At 41.7% G+C, this 18656-nt stretch overlaps 1 protein-coding gene across 12 annotated transcripts in view; it reads left to right on the forward strand.

Annotated features, from left to right (window-relative positions):
- Nucleotides 1-18656, forward strand: part of MCF2L (MCF.2 cell line derived transforming sequence like) — a 240237-nt gene that overhangs the window by 203179 nt on the left and 18402 nt on the right. For 7 of the 12 annotated variants that reach the window (XM_068268077.1, XM_068268074.1, XM_068268068.1 and 4 more), the window contains 6 exons: nt 2303-2395; nt 5425-5503; nt 10106-10172; nt 13648-13763; nt 14013-14105; nt 18482-18556. In XM_068268077.1, the coding sequence (XP_068124178.1) occupies nt 2303-2395; nt 5425-5503; nt 10106-10172; nt 13648-13763; nt 14013-14105; nt 18482-18556 (523 nt within the window). The remainder of the gene's footprint in view (nt 1-2302; nt 2396-5424; nt 5504-10105; nt 10173-13647; nt 13764-14012; nt 14106-18481; nt 18557-18656) is intronic. The other 5 variants (XM_068268069.1, XM_068268073.1, XM_068268076.1 and 2 more) reach the window with 5 other exon arrangements.

The following is an 18656-nucleotide window of genomic DNA, read 5'->3' on the forward strand; positions in this document are numbered from 1 at the left end:
ATTTTTCATTGGATTTTATTTAATTGTTGAACATATTATAAATAGTTGTTGCAATCTCTATAATGTGTTTTTAAGGAACCTCTAAATATACCTCGTATTTAACCACTTCACTACCCTGGTAATTTTCACAATTCAGCTCAGCTGTGATTACTTTGGCAATAACTTTATCAATAATTATCACAACTAAATGATCTATATATAGTTTTTTTCAGGGCCAATAAGGCTTTTTGTGGCTATTTGTTATTAGTAATTACTTTATTTTCTATGCATTTTAAAAGGAAATTAAGGAAAAAACTGAAAACATACACAATTTATCCACTTTCATACATTATAGCTTTAATGTAAACAGTTAATTTGTACATTAAACCCACACAATTTCTTTGTCTATCCCTCCTGTTTATTTAAATAGTTCATCTGACAATGTATTAGACGTAACAATTAAGTAATATATAGAATCTACTACTGTCTGCTCCTGGAATGTGTATTTTACACTTGTTTACTAATAAACTCTGCCATTGAATTCCCCGGGAGGAGGAGAGGGGTCTGCTGTCATTATTTTACAACTCTGTAGTGATGTTGTCAGGTCAAAGATAAATAAACCGTGTTATCTAAGATTTTGTAGGAAGGAGAGTGCAGAGATTTATTTTAACATCATAGAGGCAGCAACTGGTTAAAACATTTAAGTGAAAGCTTAACTACAGGCTGCTGGCTAAATATACTGTTATAATAAAATACATGAATTGTGAAATGCCTTACTTGCCAAAAGAGTTCTGAATAGTCCATTCCTGTGATTGATTCAGATGGCCTAGCAACTCAGAAACACCAGCGTAAGGCCTCTTGCACACTGCAAGCGATTCCGATTCCGCTTTTTAATCAGTTTTTACATCCGATTCAGATTCCGATTTGCAGTTTGCTCCCTGCACACTGCAAATCGGAATCTGAATCTGATGTAAAAACTGATTAAAAAGCGGAATCTGAATCGGAATCGCTTGCAGTGTGCAAGAGGCCTAAGGAATAGTGTCCATCTGCTTCTTCCTTTTTAGACTTGAGTATGAACAATGTCCCTCTTGCTATCCCCTTCTATGATCTAGCTCTTACTAATATTACACAGATTCACTCCTACACTGCATTATAAAACCTGACATCAAGACAAACACATGTACGTTTACAAGTTGTGCATAAGGTTCCTCTTACTTTCCCCTTCTGTAAGCAAGCTCCCGCTGATACGCAATGCACAGCTTAACGCCTACAGTGCATATAATACCTGGCATCAGCACAAATTCATGTACGTATGTTTACAAGTTGTGCATACGGTGAATTGAATTATTCTTCTCAGAGATTTTTTTTTTTTTACTAAATAGTGATATAGTTATTGAAAAAAAATGTGTGGGATACATCTTAAAGTTAGTATTTGTGGGAATCTAGTTCCTAGTGTTGGCTCCTAACATCAAATAAACAGTAAAATAGTATAACCCCTCCCCAGCTTGAATGCTGTGTGATTGGCAAATAAAAATTATTATCTTATTGATTTCCAAATAATTGTAAACCTTTTATTTAATCATGAATAGTACACAGAAAGCAAAAAAATGCTTTTATTTAACCATGGAGAGCAAAGAATGCTGAATCTGAAGAAGTTATTTTGTTTTATGAAAATATAAGCTCACTTTGAATTTGATGCAAGCAATATGTTTCAAAAAAGTTGGGATGGTGTAACACAAGATTGGAACATTTGTGTTATGAATGAAGAAAAATCTTATAAATTATTGGGTGAAATGGAAACCAATCTAACTATGATTGGGTGTAAAAAAAAACATCCTAGAGATGTGAAGTCTCTCAGAAATAAACATGAGCTGGTTAATGCCACTTTTTGAAACTTTTGCTTGCAAAAATTTCAGAATAATACTCAATCTAAAATTGCAAATAATTAGGGGATTTGATAATCAACAGTGCATAATAATCTAAAGATTCAAAGAAACCTGTAAAATTTCTGTGCGCAAGGGACAGTGCCGTTATTGGATGGTCGTGATCTTCAGGCCCTTAAAAACATGATCATAAATTCTATAGTGGAAATCACTGCAGGGGTTCAGGATACTTCCAGAGACCATTGTCAAGAAACGCAAGATAAAATTCTACCATAGTCTTTACCAATATATAAATATGCAGAGACAAAAGGTTTTTTTTTCTGGGGTGAAATGAGATTGTATAAAATGTGTAAATTTACACTGTGGTTGTGATATTTATGAATAGTAATTTTGATATGTTACTACCAGTTGTTTAAGTGACACACTCTTCTGTTCATTAGATGGCAAATGTTGGAATAACGGAGTATGTAAAAGGAGACAATAAGAAATTTGAAATCATTTACAATTCAAGAGAAGAGGTGTACATTGTTCAGGTAATGCTGTTTGAGTGCCCGTTGATAACATTTTGCAAATTTGCAAAGTATAAATCCTGAAAAGTAGTGGGTAACTGTATGTTTGGGATTTTGTAATAGAAAATGCCAAATCACACAGACGTCAGAGTCCAGTTTTAATTTTGCTATTAGTTTAGTATCCTGAGATGGTTATAGACCTACAAAACACAATCATACATAACCTCTTTTTCTAATATACTGGCAAATACAGACACACACTCAGGTCAGCCAATCATGTATGTTTTTGTAATAAAGATGGAAACAGGAAGTGGAATGTGAGCTCTTGCAGGAGGTTGGGGGTACACATACATCATATAACGGTGACAGGAAAAAGTTGCGAGGTATAGCTGAAATTTTAAGATATTGTCTATAACAATATTTGTATTGTTTCTTCATCAATATCTGAGATAGAATAATAAATATGTTAAAATAATGGTAAAAAAATTGCAAAATATCATCTATAACAATGAAAATGAAAATATATTTACAGTCGTAATAAGCACAGTAAAACATTAGTAAATATTACTGATATTATACTGTAACCAAACCTACCCCTACTCTCACGCAGAACCCTCCTTCTACTGATGCCTAACCCTAAGCCCCCCCCCTCCCCCGGTGGAGCCTAACCCTTAAACCCCCCTTCCTGACTCCTAACCCTAAAACACCTTATCTTTGTTGCAATTAACTTTAATACAAAAAGCGATACATTTCTGAGATAAAGTTCAAAACTATAATTTACGATATTTTCAAAACCATATTTATCAAACCATTAAGTCTCAAAATGAAAAATTTCAGTTGGAAGGGCCCTGCACCCGCTATTTATCGGCAGGGCCGGTTCAAGTAACAATTGGTCCCTAGGGCAAAATTAGCCTTGGGGCCCCCAACAGACAACCCCCGACCAAAAAGTGTCATTAGGGGCCCTTTTTTGCAGCCAAATTTCTCCCCGGGCCCTTGAGCTGGCTGCTGACCCTCCCCCAATCACCTCACAACTTAACTGTGCTCTTTGGGGCCCTGCAGAGTCTATATCAGTGTAGTGTCTCACCTGCCCGCCACCACAGATGACACTACTCTGCCAAAGACTCTGCAGAGTCCCTGGGGAGCAACAGTTAAGATGGGGGAGGGACACCTTAGGGGCCCCTACAGGCTCTAGGGCCCTGGGGCAATTGCCCATTTTTTCCTATGGTAGCTCCGGCCCTGTTTATTGGGCGCCTAAATTTCTTCTTTGGCACCCAAATAGTCCATTAGCCCCAGGCAACCAAACTTCCTGATTCAAGGGGGTACAACACTGAATGTCTGGAAAACTATGATCCAGTGTTTTGTCATTCAAAGATGGCTGGGGAAGGTTGGATACACCTAGGAGACATTGAGTTGTCGCCTAATCCCAACTATAAATCTGCATCCCAAGAGGCTACCATTTATTTTCTGTTGTAGACCTCAGCATAAAGTTTATCAGATATAAACATTTCATCTCCAAATCGAAAATAAAATAAATGATTAGGAGTAAATGTAAGCTGCCAATCATTTAACTTTAACGTTCCACTGATTTTCACTGTGATTTACCACAGTGTAGTGTCTCACCTGCCCGCCACCACAGATGACACTACATTTTTCACTGCTGAACTGATGTGTATGTTGTGTGATTTTTTTATTTATTTATTTTGCATAATTTTAATTTACAGGTGGCTTTATAATACAATATAATAAAAACATCTCTTGTACCATGCAGAGGAAGCAACGGAAGGGGTACATGTGAAAATACATAGCACAGTTTGTTTAAAAAAAAAAAAAAAAGTAGCTTGTCAGCCTGTAATGCCTTGTCTTCAGTCATACCCCCTTAGTTTAGCTATCTTGAAATGCACAATAATTTGGATGCATAAAGGATGATTATATATGACACCTTCACCGCAAAGTGGTGCAGAGCAGTGCAAATGTTCAAATTCTCTGTCATATGATTGCACGTCTGTAATAAATCCTCCCATCCAATGCTAACATCTCCTTCACTAAATTACCCCCATCAACTTGGAAATCAGGATTAATAATCTCCTTGTACCATATCTATAGCAATAGCTTCTGTACTTTTTGGACTATAAGACTCATTTTTTTCCCCCCAAAAGTGGGGAAATAAAGTAACTGCGTTTTATAGTCCGAATGCAGGGAGTTCCTGACTTGTGAAAGCCTGTCAATAAGAACCTTCAACCTGCCACAGTGTCAGGGACTCCCTGTACTGTGCCCATGCAGAGGAGGACACATGGGGACAAAGGGAGGATACAGGGGGAGACAAAGGGGCATAGAGGAGGACACAAGGACAGTGGTGGACACAAGGGGGACAGAGGAGGACACAGGAGGTACAAAGGGCACATCATTCACAAGATGCCCCTTCACCATGGACGCACAAGGTATATATTTTCCCCCTGGTTTTGTCCTCTAAACCTAGGTGCGTCTTATGGTCAGGAGCGTCTTATAGTCCGAAAAATATGGTATATCTATGTAGCAAAACTAATCTATATATACTAAATCTGCTTTAGGAGTAACGATGAGTGTAAGATTTAGGGCCTGTTTCCACTACACACAGATTTGATGCAGATTGGATGCAGAATGGTTGCAGAAAAACTGACTCCAATGAATTCCTATGGGCCTGTTTCCACTAAACGCGATTATTCTGATGCAGATTTTCCCATAGGCATTCATTGGAGTCAGTTTTTCTGCATCCATTCTGCATCCATTCTGCATCCAATCTGCATCAAATCTGCGTGTAGTGGAAACAGGACCTTAGGCTGTTTGAACTGACTATTGGGTCCATTGGCTGTTGTGTGTAAGTGGGTTGTGGAGGGGATGGAGTGATTTTAGTTTGAAGTTTCATTTTAATAAAAAGCGTACTTTATACAACCAGTATGCCATTTCTGTTTTCACTGATAAATGCCCAGCATTGGCAGAAGCTATACTGAGATTTGCATGCATTACAATTTATTGTATATGTATATCCATTCCTATTATGTATTTATGTTTTATAGGCTCCAACACCAGAAATAAAGGCCACCTGGATCAATGAAATTAGAAAGGTGTTAACTAGCCAGCTACAAGCATGCCGAGGTAAATGCCATTCATACGAATTACTGGGTGGATGGTCTTAATCCTTACTGATTTGTAATATTGCCATTTTTCCAGTTTTCAGTTGTCTTAAATATTATCTCATATTAAAATGAGATTTTTTTTTCTACTCCTGTTCTATTAATTATCAGTACTACACATACAAATTACATCATACTTTTTTTTTTCACTTCAGTGTCACTTAAAACTAAAACCATCTGTGTAATTGAACACATGTATACAAATCAAGGTTAGCAGGAAGTAGTGCACACGATGATCACCCTGATTATTAGCAGGAAGTAGTGCACACGATGATCACCCTGATTATTAGCAGGAAGTAGTGCACACGATGATCACCCTGATTATTAGCAGGAAGTAGTGCACATGATGATCACCCTGATTATTAGCAGGAAGTAGTGCACATGATGATCACCCTGATTATTAGCAGGAAGTAGTGCACATGATGATCACCCTGATTATTAGCAGGAAGTAGTGCACATGATGATCACCCTGATTATTAGCAGGAAGTAGTGCACATGATGATCACCCTGATTATTAGCAGGAAGTAGTGCACATGATGATCACCCTGATTATTAGCAGGAAGTAGTGCACATGATGATCACCCTGATTATTAGCAGGAAGTAGTGCACATGATGATCACCCTGATTATTAGCAGCAAGTAGTGCACATGATGATCACCCTGATTATTAGCAGGAAGTAGTGCACATGATGATCACCCTGATTATTAGCAGGAAGTAGTGCACACGATGATCACCCTGATTATTAGCAGGAAGTAGTGCACACGATGATCACCCTGATTATTAGCAGGAAGTAGTGCACATGATGATCACCCTGATTATTAGCAGGAAGTAGTGCACACGATGATCACCCTGATTATTAGCAGGAAGTAGTGCACACGATGATCACCCTGATTATTAGCAGGAAGTAGTGCACACGATGATCACCCTGATTATTAGCAGGAAGTAGTGCACACGATGATCACCCTGATTATTAGCAGGAAGTAGTGCACACGATGATCACCCTGATTATTAGCAGGAAGTAGTGCACACGATGATCACCCTGATTATTAGCAGGAAGTAGTGCACACGATGATCACCCTGATTATTAGCAGGAAGTAGGGCACACGATGATCACCTTGATTATTAGCAGGAAGTAGTGCACACGATGATCACCCTGATTATTAGCAGGAAGTAGTGCACACGATGATCACCCTGATTATTAGCAGGAAGTAGTGCACACGATGATCACCCTGATTATTAGCAGGAAGTAGTGCACACGATGATCACCCTGATTATTAGCAGGAAGTAGTGCACACGATGATCACCCTGATTATTAACAGGAAGTAGTGCACACGATGATCACCCTGATTACTAGCAGGAAGTAGTGCACACGATGATCACCCTGATTATTAGCAGGAAGTAGTGCACACGATGATCACCCTGATTATTAGCAGGAAGTAGTGCACACGATGATCACCCTGATTATTAGCAGGAAGTAGTGCACACGATGATCACCCTGATTATTAGCAGGAAGTAGTGCACATGATGATCACCCTGGTTATTAGCGGGAGGTAGTGCACATGATGATCACCCTGATTATTAGCAGGAAGTAGTGCACATGATGATCAGCACCTGATGATCACCCTGATTATTAGCAGGAAGTAGTGCACCTGATGATCACCCTGATTATTAGCAGGAAGTAGTGCACCTGATGATCACCCTGATTATTAGCAGGAAGTAGTGCACCTGATGATCACCCTGATTATTAGCAGGAAGTAGTGCACATGATGATCACCCTGATTATTAGCAGGAAGTAGTGCACATGATCACCCTGATTATTAGCAGGAAGTAGTGCACATGATGATCACCCTGATTATTAGCAGGAAGTAGTGCACATGATGATCACCCTGATTATTAGCAGGAAGTAGTGCACACAATGATCACCCTGATTATTAGCAGGAAGTAGTGCACATGATGATCAGCCTGGTTATTAGCAGGAAGTAGTGCACATGATGATCACCCTGATTATTAGCAGGAAGTAGTGCACATGATGATCACCCTGATTATTAGCAGGAAGTAGTGCACATGATGATCAGCCTGGTTATTAGCAGGAAGTAGTGCACACAATGATCACCCTGATTATTAGCAGGAAGTAGTGCACACGATGATCACCCTGATTATTAGCAGGAAGTAGTGCACATGATGATCACCCTGATTATTAGCAGGAAGTAGTGCACCTGATGATCACCCTGATTATTAGCAGGAAGTAGTGCACCTGATGATCACCCTGATTATTAGCAGGAAGTAGTGCACATGATGATCACCCTGATTATTAGCAGGAAGTAGTGCACATGATGATCACCCTGATTATTAGCAGGAAGTAGTGCACATGATTACCCTGATTATTAGCAGGAAGTAGTGCACATGATGATCACCCTGATTATTAGCAGGAAGTAGTGCAAATGATGATCACCCTGATTATTAGCAGGAAGTAGTGCACATGATGATCACCCTGATTATTAGCAGGAAGTAGTGCACACGATGATCACCCTGATTATTAGCAGGAAGTAGTGCACACGATGATCACCCTGATTATTAGCAGGAAGTAGTGCACACGATGATCACCCTGGTTATTAGCAGGAAGTAGTGCACATGATGATCACCCTGATTATTAGCAGGAAGTAGGGCACATGATAATCAGCCTGATTACTAGCAGGAAGTAGTGCACCTGATGATCACCCTGATTATTAGCAGGAAGTAGTGCACACGATAATCACCCTGATTACTAGCAGGAAGTAGTGCACACGATGATCACCCTGATTATTAGCAGGAAGTAGTGCACACGATGATCACCCTGATTACTAGCAGGAAGTAGTGCACACGATGATCACCCTGATTATTAGCAGGAAGTAGTGCACACGATGATCACCCTGATTATTAGCAGGAAGTAGTGCACACGATGATCACCCTGATTATTAGCAGGAAGTAGTGCACACGATGATCACCCTGATTGCTAGCAGGAAGTAGTGCACACGATGATCACCCTGATTGCTAGCAGGAAGTAGTGCACACGATGATCACCCTGATTATTAGCAGGAAGTAGTGCACACGATGATCACCCTGATTATTAGCAGGAAGTAGTGCACACGATGATCACCCTGATTATTAGCAGGAAGTAGTGCACACGATGATCACCCTGATTATTAGCAGGAAGTAGTGCACACGATGATCACCCTGATTATTAGCAGGAAGTAGTGCACACGATGATCACCCTGATTATTAGCAGGAAGTAGTGCACACGATGATCACCCTGATTATTAGCAGGAAGTAGTGCACACGATGATCACCCTGATTATTAGCAGGAAGTAGTGCACACGATGATCACCCTGATTATTAGCAGGAAGTAGTGCACACGATGATCACCCTGATTATTAACAGGAAGTAGTGCACACGATGATCACCCTGATTATTAGCAGGAAGTAGTGCACACGATGATCACCCTGATTACTAGCAGGAAGTAGTGCACACGATGATCACCCTGATTATTAGCAGGAAGTAGTGCACACGATGATCACCCTGATTATTAGCAGGAAGTAGTGCACACGATGATCACCTTGATTAATAGCAGGACGTAGTGCACACGATGATCACTCTGATTATTAGCAGGAAGTAGTGCACACGATGATCACCCTGATTATTAGCAGGAAGTAGTGCACACGATGATCACCCTGATTATTAGCAGGAAGTAGTGCACACGATGATCACCCTGATTATTAGCAGGAAGTAGAGCACACAATGATCACCCTGATTATTAGCAGGAAGTAGTGCACACGATGATCACCCTGATTATTAGCAGGAAGTAGGGCACACGATGATCACCCTGATTATTAGCAGGAAGTAGGGCACATTATTATTATTATTTAGTATTTATATAGCGCCGACATATTACGCAGCGCTGTACAGTGTATATATATTGTCACTAACTGTCCCTCAAAGGAGCTCACAATCTAATCCCTACCATTGTCATCTGTCTCAGTTATGTAGTGTAAGTACTGTAGTCTAGGGCCAATTTTAGGTGGAGCCAATTAACTTATCCGTATGTTTTTGGAATGTGGGAGGAAACCGGAGTGCCCGGAGGAAACCCACGCAGACACAGAGAGAACATACAAACTCTTTGCAGATAGTGCCCTGGCTGGGATTCGAACCAGGGACCCAGCGCTGCAAGGCGAGAGAGCTAACCACTACGCCACCGTGCTGCTACCATGATGATGATCACCCTGATTATTAGCAGGAAGTAGTACACATGATGATCACCTTGATTATTAGCAGGAAGTAGTGCACACGATGATCACCCTGATTATTGCAGTAAAAAAAAAAAAATACAATGTTGGCTAGGTATGTAGGTACACCTATATATATATATATATATATATATATATATATATATATATATATATATATATATATAGTTATATATTTTTTTTCTTTTAAGAAAAGCTTATAATGGATTTTTATTTTAATTGTGTACGTTCTTACACTTAGAGTTTTGTTGATGATGTCATTTTGTTCTGTTGTTCTTTTGCAGAAGCCAGCCAGCACAAACCCGTTGAGCAGACAAATAGCTCTCCTTTACCCACTCCATCTAGTACCAGGTAAGCATGGGCACTTTCTTCTTACACTATTCATTTAAAAGATTAGAAGAGAGTCAAGTGCAGTAAACCTAATCCGAATTTAAGAGCAAAGTGAAAAGTTAAAAAATGGAAGATGGGTCAAGAAATTATTAACATTCACTGTGTAATTTGTTCATGTTGTTTGATCCACTATCAGTATGTGGACACCATCTTCACTACTGGCAAGCATGAAAAAAAAATATATATATGTGTGTGTGTGTGTATATGTATATGTGTATATATATATATATATATATATATGTGCTGCTTGCTTGGCAGTTGCGGTTGGAAACAGTCATTATTTCCCACAATGCATTGAGGTTTACCGACAGGAAAATGTGACATTACCCTGTGGGAGAGGTTTCACCACAATATCATCTCCTGATTATCTATGCGAGAAAAGGTCGCAACTTTGGGCCACTCCTGATAGCCACCAGTCTTTTTCAGAATGTTTAGTTGGGAACTAGCATCAACCAGACCCTCTGGTCTCTCTTCAAAACCCAGGCACCTGCCTATGTTGTTTTATGGCTGATTCAGCTCTGGTCTGAAGCGAACCCAATTTTTACTTTTTTATTTTTGCACACTGAGGCCTATTAGAGATGGCTCGAACCTCCGATTTTCGGTTCTCGAACCTCCGCAAAAAGTTTGGTTCACGCAAACTTTTCGAACCGCAATAGACTTCAATGGGGAGGCGAAATTCGAAAACTAGAAACATTTATGCTGGCCACAAAAGTGATGGAAAAGATGTTTCAAGGGGTCTAATATCTGAGTTTTTGCATGGAGGAGTGGGATACATGCCAAAAGTCCCTGGGAAAAATCTGGCTTTGACGCACAGCAGCGTTTTAAGGGCAGAAATCACATTGCATGCTAAATTGGAGGCCTAAAGTGCTTTAAAACATCTTGCATGTGTATACATCAATCAGGTAGTGTAATTAGTGTACTGCTTCACACTGACAGACCAAAATCGCTGTGTAACGCACTGCACACAGCTGTTTGTGTAGTGACGACCATGCTGGACTGGTGCGCACCATGACGAGAGTGCAGGTGATGGCGGCTTTCCAGCCCATATGGTCGCCGGGCTGAGGTAGCTCAATGACAGAACAGTGACTGTCCAGCTGATCAAATTTGGTCTGTCCACAATGAAGCAACAACCTTATTATCTTGGGTGCCCCCCCGAGACACTCATATAGCCGTCGGTCATTGCTTCATTGTGATACGCAAGCCCCTTCACCACAGCAAGGTAACGATCACGAAGGGGAATTGACACATGTACATGCCTTTTTGTTTTGTTGTTGCAGCTGCAGTGCAGCCAGAAAAATTAGGCAGGCATGTACACGCACCAGAAAAAGTAGTATAGCGGCCGCTGCTAGCAGCGGCCTTAAAAATTCAGAAATCCACCTGGAGTCCTGGACCCTGTTGGCGGTGGCGGAGAAGGCAGTCAAGCGGCCTGCAGGCAGAGATGCTGTGTGGGGACCGACTTAGTCTTGGGGCAGGCAGTCACACGGCATGCAGGCAGAGATGCTGTGTGTGAGGTCTGAATTAGTTTTTCGGGCAGGCCTGACTGTGCTTTGCAGACCACGTGGTCAGATGGACCCTTGACCCAACGCTGTGTGCCAGAGATGACACCAATTGCCTTTCAACATCACGGTACAGTTTGGGTATCGCCTTTTTTGAGGTATAATTGCGGCCTGGTATCTTCCACTGCGGTGTGTGGCTTTGCTTTTGTGTGCTGCTTTTCCTCAGGTGGTCATCCCATTGCAATCGTAAGGAAGTTGTCCCTACATGGGTCTTGGTCTTTCCACGGCTCAATTTTTGGTGGCAGAGAGTACAGATGGCATTGCTCTCATCTGAGGCAGACACACACAAAAATGTCCACACCGCTGAGCCCTGGGGTGATGGCACTTTGGTGGTGGCGGCCGACTGAGTGTTAAATGGGGTGCCAGAATCAGAGCAGGAGGAGGAAGATATGTCACGCTTCCATGCGGAAGCTGAGGAAGATGAGGTGTTCTGTTTTAAATAGTCAACTACGTCCTGACAATCTTGGGGGTTGATGGCACGCGCCTTCTGAACACTGTACTTTGGTCCAGGGCTGCATGAAATCACGACAGCATGACCTCGAACAGACCTGCCGGGTGGCCTACCTCTGCTTATTTTGCCCATATTGGGGGATGAAGTGAAAGGTATGCACTGACTTGACGAATACAATGTGCAGTCACACAGGTGCAGTGAACAGGTATGCAGTGACTGGTATCAATACAATGTGCAGCTGTCACACACAGGTACCGTGAACGGGTGCAGTGACTGGTGGTATATAACACTGCGTGCGCTCACGTAGGTAGGTAAGTGCACTGAACAGGTGGGTATGCAGTGATTGGTATTACAAATGTGCAGCTGTCACACACACAGGTACCGTGAACAGATGCAGTGACACTGCACGCGCTCACGTAGGTAGGTAGGTGCACTGAACAGGTGGGTATGCAGTGATTGGTATTACAAATGTGCAGCTGTCACACACACAGGTACCGTGAACAGATGCAGTGACACTGCACTCGCTCACGTAGGTAGGTAGGTGCACTGAACAGGTGGGTATGCAGTGATTGGTATTACAAATGTGCAGCTGATAAGGAGTGCTTTTTAGCAATAAGTATCAGCAAGAAGGAGCAACCTAACAAGCCTAACACAAGAGCCGAACTAAGCTTTCCCTATGCCAGCAGGTTCTCTCCCTTCCTTAATTACTGCAGCCACACGAGTGAGTGAAAAGGCTGACGCTGCCTGTGTTTTATAAGGGGGGGGGGGGCTCCAGGAGGGAGTGTAGCCTGATTGGCTACCCTGTGTTTGCTGACTGTGATGTATAGGGTCAAAGTTGACCCTAACGATGTAGTATAGGGGGCGGGTCAAACTCGCATATAGTTCGAGGTTCAGCGCGAACGTGAACCACCAAAGTTTGCGCGAATAAGTTCGCGGTCGAACCGTTCAGGCCATCTCTAAGGCCCATATACAATTCACTTTTTCTGCTGAGTTTTCTTTTAGGAGATAATTTTTCATCTTGTGTTTAAAAGACTTTCAGCATTTTGCAATTGAAAAAGTACCAAATAGTAGGTGAAAAAGGCTGTCAAAATTATTCAGAGTATTTACTGCTTGCTGGTGGCTTAAAATGCATTTTATTGGCTAGTGTGAAACTATCACCTCGAAGGAAACTTAAGGGAAAAAGTGAATTGCATATGGGCCTTAGACTTTCATTAGGGCCTGAGCACAGTTGCGCACTTCTGTCCGCTTTTCAGAAGCACATCAATGTTATAGATGCTTAAAAGCGGACACAAGCAGGTTAGTGTGCTCAGGCCGTTAGTTATTGTGTGAAATCTCCTCACCTATGTGCAGACCAGCACGCACAGAGTGCGTTTTACAAATGACATTATATTAGTCCTGATGCAAGTGCTGTTTAAATTCTTCTTTACAGCCCCTTAAGAAGTAAATCAGGAAAGATTAAAAAACTAGAAGAAAGAAAAACCGAGCCCATTCTAATCCCTGAATCTACTTCTGTGGCATTACCAAAGTTCTTTGACAAAGGTAAAGGTGAGTTGTGTGTCTTGAAGTATGTGCTGTGGGGGCTTTTATTATCTAGGAAATGTAGAGAAAACGCAGGTGGAACAAAGTTAAATCCGTGGTCAGTATATAACCTTCCATACCTTCCATATCCATACAGTACTTCAGTCTCACTGGCTGTGCTGGTACTTCTTGTATTCTGCCTCCTCTGCAGCACTGCATGCATGTATGTGCACACAGGACTGTTTCTCTTGCCTACTGTGTCTCTCTTGTTTCTAGATGGCACAGTTACTAGCCCTACCTCAGAATCTTCTGCAGTTTCAAAAAAGCGCTTCACTTTGCAGGGTTTTCCTAACCTCAAAACTCAGAAAGGTAACCTAACACATGTCAGATGCTATACGCTAACCATGCTCTCTCCTGCTCCTTGCCATTGTTGTTTGTGTTAACCTCCTTCAGTGATGCACTAGCATGGCTCATTTGACCAAAAACCTGCTTATTAATGATTTAAAGAGAACCCGAGGTGGGTTTGAAGAATATTATCTGCATACAGAGGCTGGATCTGCCTATACAGCCCAGCCTCTGTTGCTATCCCAAACCCCCCTAAGGTCCCTCTGCACTCTGCAATCCCTCATAAATCACAGCCGTGCTGCTGACAAACAGCTTGTCAGAGCTGGCTGTGTTTATCTCTATAGTGTCAGTCTGCTGCTCTCCCCGCCTCCTGCAGAACTCCAGTCCCCGCCTGCATCCCTTCCCTCCCTGCTGATTGGAGGGAAGGGATGGGGGCAGGGACCGGAGCTATGCAGGAGGTGGGGGAGCAGCTGAGACTGACACTACAGATGTAAACACAGCCGCACAGCATGGCTGTGATTTATGAGGGATTGCAGAGTGCAGGGGGACCTTAGTGGGGTTTGGGATAGCAACAGAGGCTGGGCTGTATAGGCAGATCCAGCCTCTGTATGAAGATAACATTCTTTAAACACACCTCGGGTTCTCTTTAAGGATTGCATACAAATCCCATACTGAAAATTGGGTGTGGCCATAAATTAGTAGCAACACCAGTATACAAGACCAGTAGACTATCTTTTTAGACAACCTGTAAAAAGTCAACAGTGCTTGGGTCTCTGATAGTTTTTGCTGTTGTTTAACCATACTGGCTCCAGCTCTTCACATGTAAGTTAATTTTCTAGATTTATGCACCTAATAGATCTTGGTTTTGGTTTAGCATACCTTAAATAATTATCTCATGTGAACACTAGAAATGCAGTAGTTCTGACAATGTTAGCAACAATGATGTCATTCACCATTCTGTTTTTTTCAAGAATTGGGTACAGTGTCGTTTGGGAGTATAAAGGATACCGGAAGTGACGTGACATGATGAGATAGACTTGTGTATGTACAGTTCCCAGCACTGTGTTCCTTTTTTTTCTTTCTCTGCCTGAAAGACAGGAAGTGACTACAGTGTGACCCTCACTGATAAGAAATTCCAACTATAAAACACTTTCCTAGCAGAAAATGGCTTCTGAGAGCAAGAAAGAGATAAAAAAAGGAATTTCTTATCAGTGGGGGTCACACTGTAGTCACTTCCTGTCTGAGTCAGGACTGAGTGAGCCACGTACATACCTGATATTTAACTCTTTCTGGCAGAGAAAGAAAAAAAGGAACACAGCATAGTTATTTGTGTGATAGGCACTGTACATGCCCATGTCTATCTCATCATGTCACATATCACTTCTGGTATCCTTTAAGGGATCAATGTACTCGGAGATGGATTAACATGTAATGGGGCTCTAGGCAAGGTAGTAGATTTGGGGTCAGAGAAGGTGGCAGGTGGGCCCCTTGACACCCACTATGCCCCAAGCACCTGCCTAGGTTGCCTGGTGGATAATCTTGCTCTGAATGTATCGGAACTGATACAGATATCCACCTGTACTAAGTCAATGTAACTATAAGCGATGCAGTTATCCACCTCTTCTAAGTCTTGGGAGTCCTTTAAAAGACAGAGTTCTGCACTTATGTCCAGCTCTCTGTCTCCTCTGTTATAAGAGGCACTCACCACTTGTTGTGACTTCATGCAGCATGCTTGTAACTTCCCCCCACCTTGGCTGCATTAGGGATGGGGAAGTATAGGGGGGGGGGGAGGGGTAGAAGTGAGCAAGGACATTTGCTAAGAATATTTTCAGGCTAAAGTTCCAAAGAATTTTAGTAAGGACTTAGTTAATTGACCCATAACTAATATCTTCTCTTCTGCCCAGACAGAATATTTTGGTTACTCCTAATCCCACTCTGTCTCTGCAGAAAAACACTTTTATTTCATTCTTTGTAACTGTGCTAACATCAACTAATATGAAGGTCAATTTTAACAGCTTCACTGTACACAATTGTATTCTAACTTGCTGCCTTTGAGTTTTTATGGAATGATGGTCAGAAGTTTTAATGTTGATCAAGGACATGTAAAGAGCACCTGTCACTACCAAAACAAATTAAAGTAGCCCACTCATGAGAAAAATGTGGATACTGCCATTGCTGACACCGTTTTGATAGTGCTAATTACATGGCTATAACGCTGATCCTCTTGTTTAGTGATGGTCATGTCTAGGAAAACTAATGGAGAAGCATGTGTTTGGTTTGATTAGCTGGTAGATTTGCAGAGCTCTGATTCACTGTGATCACATCCTGCTTTAGCACATGATCATGACTAGCAAATCAGAGACTTGCATATCTATCACCTGACCAAACTGGTCACATGCTTCTCCATGAGTTTTTCTAGACCTCACCATCACTAGTCTTGTTTTGATCATGTATGTAGATCATCTGTCAGAGGAATCTTAGACCTCCTGAAGTGCATACTAAATGATGTAGAAAGTACTATAGGCAATCATGAGCATTACAGCCAGTGTTTTTTTAGAATGACAACAAAAGTGGCAGCCTCCATAGTTCTCTTATCACTAGCACACTTTAAACCCAGCATATTACAAGACATTCCATGGTGGTTCCTTTCTTGTATGCACAATAAGCCATTTACCCCCTGGATACCCACAAAAAGCAAATCCCTGACTGAGGGTCTGGTAACTCCCGGGGCTCCACAAAATACAAGGTAACCACTATAAAACACTGAATGCTTTGGTAAATGTTATGTGCCATTAAAGCACCATGTTTCACTTTGTCTTGGTGGTGACACATTCCCTATAGGCCTCCCATTTTCATTTCCTGTCAGATCGTTATTATCTTCTACGTCTGGTAGAGTAGTATTTTTATACACAGTCTACTGCATTGCTTGGCCAGTGCTTGTGCTTTTTCCTCACTTCTAGTGGGAGCCCAGGCTGTGTCATCTCTCCGGCAATCATCGTTACCATTTAGTAATAAATGCCCAATCATCTTGCAGATTCTTCTGCTTAGAGTATGAGGTATAAGGGCGCAGCACATAATGGCCAATGGCTGGAAGTGTGGCAGAATACATTACAATTTGTCAGAAATCTGGTAGACTTAAGGCTCGTACACATGTCATACTGATGCCAACGACTGGCCTGTCGGCACCTCCCGCTGGGCGGGTTTTCAGGAGACAGTACAGAGTGTGTACAGTCTGTCGGCGGACTGATAAGGCTGTTTCTGAGCAATCCGCCGGTCAGAAACGGCCTCATCAGTCCACCGACAGACTGTACACACGCTGTACTGTCTGCTGAAAACCCGCCCAGCGGGAGATGCCGCCGGGCCCGTCTTTGGCTTCAGTATGACGTGTGTACGAGCCTTAAGACAATAGCATAAAAGGCATCATGTGTTCCACATCTGCTTAGGCGATTGTGAAATAATTCTGCTGAAGTCCTGTTCTTTCAGTCACTGGAAAATGTAATGGTTTTGCTTTGTAAGTGCAGCCTATTGCTTTATTTTAGCAAGGCATGTCATGTAATACTTTTTTCCCCACTTAACATTAGCACCAGCATTGCTATACCAAGTAAATGTACATTTGACATTTGGAAATATAGGAATGACTACAGCCTGGTGGGGAGGTCTTAGTAATTTACAGTTATACCAGCGTCCTAGCTCATTCCATAACTTGGCTGGAATGAAAACCACAGCAGTGCATGCTGTAGTTCCCGACTGGCTATAGCACTGCCTAATGTTGTAAATAGTCACTTTCCACACAGTTTTGACTTGGTATGTTTTTAAATCCTCTAAAAGATTGTTTTTCAAAATTCTAGCCGGTTTCGTAATTCTTCACTGACTTATGCCAGCTGTTACTAAATAAAACCGGTTTGACGGACTTTAGAACATTTATAATTTTCAGGGAAGTGCAGGCATGTTAAGGTCCCCAAAGCATTCCAGCATCCATGTATCCTCCTTTTTATAAAAGCAAGAAGTTTTAAATCAGGATGATACCATTCATTGGCTAACTAAAAAGAATAAGAATAAGCAAGCTTTCGGCTTTGCAGCCTTCATCGGGCTTACATTCCTGTTTGCTTGCAGGCTGATGGTACAGACTGCTTTATACATGCAACATTCTATCCAGCCTAAGGTTCTAACATTTAAGGAGCTCATCATATAAAGCAGAACTAGGACAAGTAAGGGGCTGTATGGTGGAGGGACATATGCATTGCCCTTCACTTGCCATACCCACTACCAGTCTTTACACTACATCTGTCAATCATCATGTGATAAACTCAAAGGTATTAACTGTTTACATTGATCACCCTGTCCTCTCGAGACCTTCAATACTTGTGTTTCTATGTTTTTTCCTCTTCATCCTTCTACAGCTTCTCCTACCAGCCCTGACAAAAAAACTAAACGTCATGAAGTAAAGAGTGACCCAACTCCTTTTGGTTTAAGAGGTAGAGTGATTCACATTTCATTTTTCAGATTATTACTGCACATGGCGGTACTGTGTCCCTAGTACGACCAAAATCTCAGTTAATCAAATGCTTCTAATTA

Source organism: Hyperolius riggenbachi, chromosome 2 (assembly GCF_040937935.1).
Source record: "Hyperolius riggenbachi isolate aHypRig1 chromosome 2, aHypRig1.pri, whole genome shotgun sequence".
In the NCBI taxonomy this organism is placed as follows: domain Eukaryota; kingdom Metazoa; phylum Chordata; class Amphibia; order Anura; family Hyperoliidae; genus Hyperolius; species Hyperolius riggenbachi.